Consider the following 12693-nt stretch of genomic DNA (forward strand, 5'->3'; position numbering starts at 1 on the left):
GTATTAATCATGTGTTTATTCTGGGCTTGATCCTACTAATTTAAGCTATTTATGTCTTTTTATCGATTAGGGACTGATTTAGAGGCAAAAGCAAAATTAAGGGACAAAAGTACGAATTTGGAGACACAATGAGCTGATATGCGACGCAGGAAAAAGATTGTGCCAAAAGTGCAAGCATGGAAGACACAAGGACTAAAAACGCAAAAAGAAGAGATTTTATTTATAAGACTCCATTTTGTTATGATAATTAATATTAAGATAATTATTAGGATTATTTAATTTTAGGATTTTATTTTAATTATCTTTAATTAATTGTATTTATCTTTTTAGAATTTAAGTTAAATTAGACTATCTCTCTAGCACTATAAATAGGGGGTGAAGTGACTCTATTGGGTGTTCATCTTTTTCTGTAAACACTCCCCCCTGAAAGTCTAGGCTTTTGTTTCTTCATATTTTCTTTCAATAAAATCCCCTTTTCCATTTTTATATTTATTTTCTTTTCCACCATTATCATGAGCCATTAAAACCTATCTAGCCTAAAGTTGTCAATATTCCCCAAAAAGGGTTCTTGAGGCCTAGAATCCGTACTTAGCCTTCTCGCCAAGTATTCATCGTTTCTCCGCACTACGGGCTGACGCTTCCGTCCATGGCCCTTGCAAAGGCGGGCGCTTTGTATGTTTTGGAAGGATTACACAGTCGGTTCGTTAACTTACTGCGTCAGAGGTTGGCAAGCCAAAGAGACAAAATGGCGTGGGATTCGCCATTGAGAAGCATTGATCTAGCATAGATTACTAGCTAGAGTCAGGTTCCCTAAAAATCATAAGTCTAATCTTTGGAGCTGGTGGTCGTAGGCGTCCTCTTCCACTATAACTGGCTTACTTGAGTTGAGAAGGGTTATTTAAAAGCTGAGGATTGAACCCAAGGCGGAATGAGACAACTGGAGGCTGGAATCTACCAATAAGAATTTCTTTTCCTTTAACTCTCTTTATTATTTTTATATATTCTCCATCTCAATTTCTGTCATTTATTTAATTTTGCAATTTCAATTTAATTTAAATACTATTTTTATTTTTCCAAATCGAAATTCTTAATTCTGTTTTTTTTAATTTTTTCAGGAACGCAAGTTTCTTGGCCAAGAAATTGTCCAAGATTTCAAGAAATGAGCATTCGTACAATCCGGTCCCTAAGGATTCGACCTTACTTCCCCTTTACTGTTATTTTTATTATTTTACAGGGAATAGGATATTTTTGGTGCTCTCAACGACCGCATCAACAGTCTTCCTTAGTTGTAAATTTTTGGCCTACAAACAACTCCTCACATTCAAGATTTATGGCCAATCGACAGGCAGGTAATATATCGGAGTATTCCGAAAACTTAAATGTATACGCCACATTAGGATTTACGGTCGACATGTAGGCCCTAGGATCATTGTGCATGACAATGCCTCAACTTGGGTTCCTGGTTGAAGAAGCGTAAATAGTTCTATCGTCATTCATGCCTTCGCCGTCGATATCATCCGGGACCTCGTCTAAATCGGGATCACTATAATCTTCAGCCTCTTAATCAGAAGGACTATTATTATCACGTCCATCTTCACCATTTGCATCGGTCTCAATTACTGGCGAATGTATTTGTAAACGGAGACCTGGGTTAAGGTTCTCAAACACATATGGAGAATTAAGATCGATGTCAAACATGCATATAGTCGTTCGCCTATCAACGGATGTTCTCGGAACCTCCATACACGGATCTTTAAACTTCATGTTCTTCACTTGGCTCCACATCAGCTAACTTAGCAAACAACTGAACCAATTCAGTGTGGCCACTCTGATTCTGGTAATAAAGTGCGACTATTGTCTCTATGTCTTCATTGTCTATAAATCCCATCAGTCTACAAATTTCATCTCGGTGAATTTGATGGGATTTGTCGAAACTGGGACTTTGTAGAATAGTTTCGAGATTCTCTTCCCACAATGTTTAATAATTTTTGAACTGATCCTTTCTTTCATATTATCAATCGACACATTTTTATTAAATCTCATAGCTATTTGTTGGTGAAATTCAAATATAAAACCAAATGTTGTTAAAATTACTCTATCGAAATAAACGCGAATTGATTATCCATCTTCAATATAAATATGTAAAAATATTTAAACATAATTAAATTTCTCAATATTTTTTCAAAAACAAAACAAGATTCTACTATAAAAATATAATAACAAAAATTAATCACTGTACAAACCTTACAAATCTTTCTGACTTCTCTTCTTTGTTTTCTCCTCTTCTACAAAAAAAATTTCCTTGTCTTTCTTCTTATTTGTTAGCTGCTACAACCATTCAACCAAACACAAAAAACACTAAAACAATTCAATAAATCAAAACACAAAAATTTTTACAACGCTTCATACAAATTACTATAACCGTTCAACTTAAATATATAAGGGTTTCGTGCCGCTTGACAACCTTCCTCCCCCAACTAGTGCCGGCTGTCACATGCCCTCCAAGCTTGGTGCCGCCAGTTTAGTACCCTTCACCCCTTTTTACCCATATTTTGTTCAATAGTTTTTTCTGTATACTAATGTTGCCGTAGAACGTCTCTTCACAATTAAAAAATTATTTTTTAAAACATATCATGAGCTAAAGATGAATGTATTATAATTGAGCAGAAAAAAAGGGCGATGCTGCCACCCCTATCACTCCACCTCTTAGCATTGTTAATTTCACCCATTTTGGTAAATAATGTCACTAAGATATTATTTTAGTATTTAATTAGTTTTTAGTATTATCAAGGTAACCATTACTAGCATTAATTAAATAAATTATCCTTTGAATGATTGAATTGCTTAGTAAATTGAAAAAAAAATAGAAATAAATTAAAATATTAACAAAAACAAGTAACATACGGATCCACAAATATTCAGATTCATGTTTTAATAGAAATTACAAGCCCCTTTCATTTCCACCGCTGTTTAAATTTACAATTCAGAGATGCCTTCTGTCACTCAGTCACGGATTGCTCAGCAACAGTAAGCAATAAACCCTAACCCAAAATATCTAATATGTTTATTATTATTTTATTCATTAAAAAAAATTGTAGAACAAAAACAAAACGTTTCTAAAAGAATAGCAATAATAGAATATAAAATTCCACGTGGCAGTACACCAATGATCCCGTAATAGAAGTTGCTCGATATTTAACCCCCAGAAATTGTGGCTATAAAAACCCAGCTTCTTCACCCTCATTACTCGCATCCGTTGTCTGAAAGAGGAAAACAAAGCCATTTTTAGTGGTTTCGCTCTCTCTCCCTCTCTCTAGAGAAGAGGCATTCCCTTTGTCGGAGTGCGCTTCTGCTGAGTGTTTCTTTCGTTTTCTTTTGTTTTAAGTTTTGGAGTAAAGAGTGTTTCAAGCTTCTTAGTCCTATTGGCTGCTTAACGACCTAAGCTAACCCCGCCCGATATAGGTGAGTTCATTTTGGGGTTCTCAGCCGTCAACTGTGAAATTAAATAGTGGTTTATGGTGGATTCTCTTTTTAGAGTAACATTTGTTTCCCTTTTGGATGACTTGTTGTTGGTTCCCTGGTGATGATGAAATGGGACGTGATTTGGATTTGGATTTTGGAGTTTCTATGATATAAAATCTTTTGGAACTTTTTGTTTGTTAAATTTGAAAGTTTTATGGATTTGTTATTTAAATTGTATTTTACTTTATTTCATTTTTTTTAAGTCCTGTTTTTCCTCTCTGCGATTTGTTTCTGGTTTCGTGGTGATCATGATCATGAAATGAGACGTGCTTTGGAGTTTTTATGATCTGATTTTTTTTTTAAATTTCCTGTTTGTTAATTCTGAGATTTTGATCGATTTATAAAGCTTCTGCTTTCCATGACTATGGATTATGGTATGGAGTAGATCTGCGCTTGACGAAGAACGTAATTATAACAATAAAATCTTATTTACGTAAGAGTTAAGATCACGACGATAAATCCCTCGAATTACATGGTTATGAATTATGATTTTGCTCTTACGGTGACAGATAATTTTTTTTAATAAATATCTGTTTAATTGAAAATTCATCGTCGTTTAAAATTTTGCCAACTTTTTATAATCCTCTGTTTAACTAAAAGAAGTTCGTGTTTTCTTTTTCACGTTTTTTCTTCTGCTGTATTAACCGTGAAGGTCTTTTAGATTATTGGACCTGCTTTTCTCGTGTATCCGTCCAAACTTGCTCTAACTCTAAGCATACACTTTTTGTTTTCTTTTCTTTTTTTCTTAGAAAATTTTTTTTTCTGAAAGTAAAAAATTAAGAATTTATTTATTTTTCTAATAAAAAGAGGAGCTTTGTTTATAGTCTGAACAGATCATTGTGGTCCGCCGGCGGCCTTCTCTTTTTCATATTTATTTTTTTCCGTTGATGATCTTCAAGTAAACCATCTGAAAGTTACTTGATTATAAAAGATAGTTCGTATATTCCTTCAAAAAAAAAAAACCAAAAAGTAGCTTACAATCCCAATTTAGCGACGAACTGTAGCTTAAATCACAGTAAATAAATAAATTTGAACAGTTGCTCTCTTTTTTCATTCATACCTTGACCATTCCAGATTTTTCTTCATGGACATAATATTTTATCCCAATAAACAAAAAAAAAAAAAAAAACAGAGCTGGTTTTCTGTCTCGATAAATAAAAAATGCTTTTTAATATTTTACACAAATTTTTTCTTTTTCAGAAATTTTTTTTTCGTTCTTTATAAGTTTCGTGTGGGTTCAAAATTCCATGATTGTTCAGCGGATAGGTGAGAAAATGTTAAGCACAACATCAGTGAAGCAATTGGGGTGGTTTCTTTCTTCTGGAAAATCTCATGGCACTGGAAATGTTCCTTACAAAAGCCTAAACTTTCCAAGATATTTTAAACCCATAGGTCAAAATTTTAGACTCTACCCCTTACCCATTTTTATTTTGCTATATTCGTCTTCTGCAAATAGGTGGTCTTTAAATTTTTGTTTTTGTTATCTAGTATAATTCTTAATTGTTTTTATCGAAACTCTGTTTCTGAATTTAATGTAAACATCTTTTAACTTTTTGCCTTTTTTTTTTTTTTGTTCTTATATATATATATCTGTTCTGTGAGTTGTCATTGATGTCGTTTGTTGTGTTGTCTGACAGTTATCAGGTGTTCATCATAAAAAATGACTGTCACGCCAGGAATTTCCATCAACGATGGGAACCTTGTGGTTCATGGGAAGACCATCCTCACTGGAATGCCTGACAACATTGTTTTGACCCCAGGATCCGGTGTCGGGCTTGTTGCTGGTGCTTTTATAGGTGCTACTGCTTCGGATAGCAAAAGCCTTCATGTCTTTCCAATAGGTGTTTTAGAGTAAGCACATTCTCCTTTGAAAACTCTTTTATCCTCCAATTTTGACATTCATGTACCTTCTTTTTCTTAACTAGAATTGATGTTATTTCATCATGTTCTGTTTGGTGATTGTATCATTGTGTGAGAATTTATTTATGGATTGGGAGTTTGAGATTTAGCAAATCAATGGATTTTCATTTTATAATTTCGTTGTTTCATTTTAAAAAAAAAAATTTAACAGATAGCATTAGCTATAAAGTACTATTAGTTGTCAAGAAAGAGATGGTTGGTTCCTATTTTTGTTTCTAACAGTATCAAGCTTCTTATGTTACTGATTGTTGCCTTAAGATTCTACACCATCCTTTTACTTTATTTTTTGAACGCGTTTGATCAGTTTACACCTTTAGAAAAAGTTTCATTTAGATTAATTTGTTTTCTAGTTAACTTGGAAAGAATCGGATTATATGACTATGCAGTAAATAGGAGTCTAGACTTTAAGAACATTTCTTAAATGTTGATTCAAATATATTTATTAGCATACTTCATGCTTAAATCTATTTTAAGTTACTTTTAATGTACATGTTCTTTGGATTATCCGAATGCTTTGCTTATTCCTAATTGTTAGCTGGGACTGTTGTTTTCCTGACATTTACTTGTGATACTTGAGGATTATAAAACCTGTAAGTTCTGGATGATTGTGGTGTGGAGGAGTACCCGAAGCCATGACTTGGTACTTATTTTTCTCTAACAGGGGCCTCCGGTTTATGTGCTGTTTCCGTTTCAAACTATGGTGGATGACTCAGAGAATGGGAACATGCGGGAAAGATGTCCCTTTTGAGACTCAATTCATGCTCGTAGAGAGCAAGGAAGAAGATGATCCTAATGTCCCAACGATCTACACTGTTTTCCTCCCTCTCCTTGAAGGCCAGTTCCGTGCTGTTCTTCAAGGCAATGACAAGAATGAGCTTGAAATATGCCTTGAGAGTGGTGAGTAGCTTATGGCACTCAAAAGCATGTGGCATTTTCTGTATATGTCTATCATTTAATTGCATAAGGCGAACCTTCAGCCCCATCTTTTTGGCCATTAATGAAGGAAGCAAACCATATGAAATCATCAATCATGGGGTGGAGTTGTCATTAGTGTGAACAACCACGGTGGAGAAACCATGAATGACCGCCATCCCAATAAATCAAGATTAATGGCATATGTAACATTTTTGCGAAGAAAATAAGTTGAAAAGGATGGAGTTCGAAAGAACCGAAACGACTTCTTTTCGGTGTGATTTGGTTTTGCAGGTGATAACACTGTTGAAACAAATCGAGGCCTTTACCTTGTCTACATGCATGCTGGGACCAATCCATTTGAAGTTATCAACCAGGCTGTAAAGTGAGTAGAGATGCTTTTTTCATGCAAAATTTTTTCTCTTTCTTTTGTCCTTAATACATAGTCATTGTTTTCTTTTTCCTTATGTTGTTATCCATATTTCTTTCTCTGGAAACTATTTATAAATTACAGTAATATATCAAGACTTATATTTGATTTCCTGAATGTATCTTGTTTCTTATGGTTTATTAATGAGCACTTTCATGAACCAATCAGGGCATTGGAGAAACACATGCAAACTTTCCTTCATCGAGAGAAGAAGAAGGTATGGTTACTTGCGAGAATGTTTACCTCACCTGCCAAGTATTTTATTTTATAAAAAAATTAATTTACTTCTAATTAGGTTTGTGACAAAGCTAAGATTGTCTTTACGGATCTTTTCTAACATTTTTATGTTGGTTGTGAGTAGTTGCCTTCATTTCTTGATTGGTTTGGCTGGTGCACCTGGGATGCTTTCTACACTGATGTCACTGCAGAGGGTGTTAAGGAAGGCCTCAAAAGGTAGTAGAAAATTATGGCAATGTGAGCAATTGGTTAGCTATATAGATGGAAAGAAAATGCTATGATGGTAATAAGATGATCGTCACTATAATTCTTTTTCTTTTAATTGCAGTCTATCAGAGGGAGGCACTCCACCTCGATTTTTGATCATAGATGATGGTTGGCAGCAGATTGAAAGTAAGCCCAAGGAGAGTGATTGTGTTGTACAAGAAGGGGCGCAGTAAGATCTCTTTCTCTCTCTCTCACACACACACACACCCCAAAACTCTGCCCAGGCTCTTGGAGTTTAGCTCAGTCTTAGTACTTAGTACTTTAATGCATGAGTGAATCAGATGGACTCAAACCAACCTACAGATGGCATTTTTTGTCTCCTTTTTCCATCACATTTAAGCTCTTCCACCTTAATTTGATTATTTCTTTTTCTATATGAATGTCTTGCACATTTAGCAATTTATTACTAAAGTTGGATATAGATGTGATGCCCAATTATTTCTTGCAGGTTTGCGAGTAGGTTGACTGGGATTAAAGAGAATGCAAAGTTCAAAAAGAATGACCAAAACAATGAACAGATCTCTGGCCTAAAGCATGTTGTAGACGAGGCCAAGCAGCGTCATAATGTGAAGTAAGCAGTCCATGTTATTCAGGTTCTTTGTGTTTATCAGTTGGTTGTGGTGCATTCTGATATGAACGCTCTTATGAGAGCAAAAAGACAATCATTTACATTATGATTAATTGACCAATTTTTATAGATCCTACTTTTTAGCCAACTTTAGGTTTTCTTATTACTAGCCACAGTTCTAAGTTTGTTTTGTTAAACTCTAGAACTGCAATGACAAGTGGAGCTATATTCTGGTTTAAGAATACACTTTGCAAACCCAAACTGTAACACTCTCAGCTAGAAAGAAAATGTCAAAGTTGGACTTGACGCACATTGGACTACACATTTATTCATCGTAGACATGAAAACATAAAACCATGCTGACCCTAAATCCTTCCATTTATATGTGATATACGGTTGATCTTATTTTTGATAGTTTGCATTGGTTACTCTCTAAATAATGTTTATTTCTATTTCAAATGACGTTTTGGCTCTACTTTTTGGCATAGGAATGTGTATGTGTGGCATGCTTTGGCTGGCTATTGGGGTGGAGTCAAACCTGCAGCTGCTGGTATGGAACATTATGATACAGCATTGGCATATCCTGTTCAGTCCCCAGGTGTGATGGGCAACCAGCCGGATATAGTTATGGACAGCCTTGCTGTTCATGGCCTTGGTTTGGTGCATCCGAAGAAGGTTTTCAACTTCTACAATGAGCTTCATGCCTACCTGGCTTCATGTGGAGTTGATGGTGTGAAGGTTGATGTGCAAAACATCATTGAGACACTTGGTGCTGGACACGGTGGTAGAGTATCTCTTACCCGCAGTTATGTTCAGGCCCTTGAAGCGTCAATTTCCCGAAACTTCCCGGACAATGGATGCATAGCATGCATGTGCCATAACACTGATGGAATCTACAGCACCAAGCAGACCGCTGTTGTTAGAGCTTCTGATGACTTTTATCCTCGTGACCCTGCTTCACACACTATCCACATTTCCTCAGTGGCTTACAACACACTTTTCCTCGGAGAATTTATGCAACCTGATTGGGATATGTTCCATGTAAGTCAAAATTACTGAACTTATTTATTTCCTATGATAATTGAAGTTACTGTCATATTCCGTAATGAAAGGCTCAAAACGGGATGGTTCATGTGGTACTGATGACTAATCACTGGTCTGCAGAGCTTACATCCAGCTGCAGATTACCATGCTGCTGCTCGTGCTGTTGGTGGATGTGCTATCTATGTCAGGTATTGTTTTGCTAAAGTTGATTTTTATTTTTACTAATCATAATGATTGTGGAATCTTCTAACCTGACATTTTGTTTTCGTGGTGTTTTATGCAGTGATAAGCCTGGCAATCACAATTTCGAGCTCCTAAAGAAGCTGGTCCTTCCTGATGGATCAGTTCTCCGCACCCAATTGCCTGGCAGGCCTACCGTTGACTGTCTTTTCGCTGATCCGGCTAGAGACGGGATTAGGTCCGTAGCATCCTTTCTCATTGCTTGCTGCACATCATAATCTTTTATCGTGCAGTTTTATCCACAGACAATCCTATTTTGCAGCTTACTCAAGATTTGGAATGTAAACAAGTGCTCCGGTGTGGTGGGTGTTTTCAACTGCCAAGGTGCTGGTTGGTGCAAGGTCACCAAGAAAACCCGAATTCATGATGCATCACCTGGTACACTTACAGGTTCTGTTTGTGCCAACGATGTTGATTTGATCGCTCAGGTTGCCGGTGCGGACTGGAATGGGGAGAGTGTGGTTTATGCTCATAGATCAGGTACATTTTGTCTGCTTAGATGTCAGGTGAAGAGTGCCAATTGGATTTATTTTGATGTAAAATGTTAAAAAAATGCCTTTTTGAGTTTCAGGAGAGCTGGTACGGTTACCTAAAGGTGCTTCAGTGCCGGTAACACTTAAGGTTCTCGAGTATGAACTATTCCACTTCTGTCCCGTCAAGGTTAGTTTCTTTCCTTCCTTTTAGGCTACTTTTTTGTAATTTGACTACGGTGGCTTATTGAATGCTTTTTCCTATGGTGCAGGAAATTTCCCACACCATTTCATTTGCACCAATAGGCCTTCTTGACATGTTCAACAGCAGCGGTGCCGTTGAGAAGTTCGAAGTACAAATGACATCCGATGAGAAACTGCAGTTCTTTGATGGCGAGGTTTCCTCGGAGTTGACAACTTCACTCAGCACCAACCGGAATCCAACAGCAACGATCAGTCTTAAAGTCCGGGGCTGTGGGAGGTTTGGTGCATACTCATCTCAGCGTCCGTTGAAGTGCTGTGTGGACAATGTCGACACTCACTTCAACTATGACTCAGCCACCGGATTGGTGACACTTACATTGCCAGTGCCATCGGAGGAGATGTACAGATGGCACGTAGAAATTCAAGTCTAAGTTTAGCTTTCAGGTTATTATATTAGGCCATCATATTAAAAGTCATTATTGTATGGAGGGAGATTTCATGGCTTTCTAGTCTAGTCTAAGTGGTAATACGGAATTGGGGTCCTCTACTGTGTTGTAGCTACTTTCTCTTAAAATAAAATTGCCTCTCTCTCGAAAATTCGTTGTGTTCTTTGTCTTAAACTATGAAAAAAAAAAAAATTCAATCATTACAGAATATGATACAAAAACAACAATAGCTCTACTGTTATATGTAAAAGGTGTGATTTTAGTTTAAAACCCTCGCTTCATCTTTCATGGTCTCCTTCACTGCAATCTTACTTCCTGTAAATTTTTGTTGGTACTTATTAATTAAATCATTTAGTTGGCAGTCGACACTTGTTCAACTTTTATTACTTATGCTACTATATTTCGAATTTGATTTTTCTACTTAAAAAATAAGCAAAATGATTCCTTTTGTTACGAAGAGAAATAAAATAAAACCATTTACTAAAATTTTCTTCCATTTTGTGGTTTAGTGCTCATGTGAAATTTTAAGATGTTTTACATTAAGTGACATGTTAATGATGAGTATGATTAAAAGCTATAATTTTTTTGGATAAATCTTAAAATTATATATGAATTTTAGTTTAATGTGTAATTTTATACATATATTTGAAATTTAAGCAATTTTATATATTGAAATTTTGATTTGGTCAAATTCGATACATTATTAACAAAATTATTGATATAACATTATTTTTGTTTATATATTACATACACAAATAATTATATTTATTCACTATAAAAATAATTGATGTATTTATTTTTTTAAATGCGTATGATTGAATCCAAATTTAACTTTCATGTATTCATTTGAATCATGATCAAAATTTTATGTGTATAATCGTACCAAATTAAAATTCATGTATTAAATTATACATTGAATATATCCTTATTTTTAGATAAAACAATAATTTCATTAATAACGAAAACTGCGACGAAACTTACGAACTAGTGGGGTATCAAGCCATAATGACAACACAATACATTAAATAACAAGAGTAATTACAAAGAGGAAAATGCACAAGATCGTGCAAAACCAAATTGGAAATTGCAATTGGAACCACCTGCTCACATTGTTCTTCTACTTCTATTCATATACCTATCAAGAGTAAAACACTATTGGAAAATAAAATATTTTAATCAAACCGTTTCACTAATCGTCCTTCATGAATAGCCTATGGAGGAGAGATACAAACTAGCAATTACTGCTATATTGGTAGTGTATAAAACTATCATAGATGTATTACCTTGATTAACTGTTAATAATTACATCTTAGTCTCGTCATCGTCACACTAAATTCTTAAAAGACTCTTCCACATTGGTGATGCATGAAACTAGTCCCTCAATAGCCCAACCTCCTCCTCATTTTACTAAAATCTAAAAGTAAAAAACAATAAGCTTTATAATGTGTCCTATATGGCATGTACTTCTAGAATCATTTTTGACTCGAGAATTAGAAATCCTAGGCTCTGTTACTAAAACAAATGTAACACTTCTTACTCGAAGTGAACCTATACATCATAAGAAAAAGATGTCACATTTGGACACTAAAGCTACTCAACTCGATCATCAAATTTAAAACTTCGTTTTAACATAATTAAGCTCTTTTGGAGTTGTTCGAGTAATTTTTAGGCCTTTTTAAAGTTTGGTTACATACAGGGACCAATTGGGGCTTATTTGGATCAAAAAAGAGTAAATAGGGCCAATGTTGTGACATTGGAAAGTAGGTGTCACGCCACTAACAAATGTCGCGACACTGCAAACAGATTACCCCATTGACTTCAATGTCACGACATTGAGGATTGGATGTCATGACACTAGAGATAGATTGCCCAGAACTTGTCTGAAACATTTAAAACCAAATCTCTACTATCATAAACCATTCCAAATCATTTCTAAACGTCATAAAACATAAATCTCCATCAAACCTCATATATTTCCACATCTAACTTAATCAAAATTTAACAAGTTTACAAAATTAACGAGGTGATCAAAATCCATCAAAAGTTTCCATTAGAATTTAGCCACACACCTATTTGGTTTAAACTTATGTACATGCCATAAACTACTACCAAAATTCAAGACCATACTATCTTCCAAGCTTCGGTATATGATGAGATGAGTAGAGGTTGACCTTCACTTTAGAACTTCAAATCTAATCTTCACCTACGCATTAAAAAAATAACGTGTTAAGCTCGAGAAAGCATAGTAAGTACATCAAGAATTAAACTTTTCATTATAAATTTAACCAATGCAACTTATGAATTAATATTATAATACATGAAATTAATTTAAAAATATCTATAGTGAACTCTCAAGCTTACCATTCATAAGTCGCTTACCTACTAGTTCAGTGTTATTCATGGGCATTTAAATGTTTAATTTCATTACATTCT

At 35.0% G+C, this 12693-nt stretch overlaps 1 protein-coding gene across 2 annotated transcripts; it reads left to right on the forward strand.

Annotated features, from left to right (window-relative positions):
• Positions 1 to 3217: 3217 nt before the first annotated feature.
• Positions 3218 to 10411, forward strand: LOC108483135 (probable galactinol--sucrose galactosyltransferase 2). 2 transcript variants are annotated; one of them, XM_053029368.1, is made up of 14 exons: positions 3218 to 4914; positions 5160 to 5373; positions 6104 to 6339; positions 6649 to 6739; positions 6953 to 7001; positions 7146 to 7237; positions 7350 to 7457; positions 7737 to 7859; positions 8345 to 8897; positions 9021 to 9088; positions 9184 to 9318; positions 9403 to 9620; positions 9712 to 9800; positions 9883 to 10411. In XM_053029368.1, the coding sequence occupies exons 2-14, from the start codon at positions 5183 to 5185 to the stop codon at positions 10243 to 10245; spliced, it is 2316 nt and encodes a 771-aa protein (XP_052885328.1). In that variant the 5' UTR covers positions 3218 to 4914; positions 5160 to 5182; the 3' UTR covers positions 10246 to 10411. The 2 variants fall into 2 exon arrangements, with proteins under 2 accessions (XP_052885328.1, XP_017641848.1); XM_017786359.2 differs by having other exon boundaries at positions 3218 to 3462.
• Positions 10412 to 12693: the final 2282 nt, after the last annotated feature.

The sequence above is a fragment of the Gossypium arboreum genome, chromosome 1 (genome assembly GCF_025698485.1).
Source record: "Gossypium arboreum isolate Shixiya-1 chromosome 1, ASM2569848v2, whole genome shotgun sequence".
In the NCBI taxonomy this organism is placed as follows: domain Eukaryota; kingdom Viridiplantae; phylum Streptophyta; class Magnoliopsida; order Malvales; family Malvaceae; genus Gossypium; species Gossypium arboreum.

Coding starts and splice junctions, on each gene's coding strand:
- LOC108483135 (XM_053029368.1), top strand. CDS start 5,183: ATGACTGTCACGCCAGGAATTTCCATCAACGATGGGAACCTTGTGGTT. Junction 9,089..9,183: donor GGATGTGCTATCTATGTCAG/GTATTGTTTTGC, acceptor TGTTTTATGCAG/TGATAAGCCTGGCAATCACA. Junction 9,801..9,882: donor TCCACTTCTGTCCCGTCAAG/GTTAGTTTCTTT, acceptor CCTATGGTGCAG/GAAATTTCCCACACCATTTC.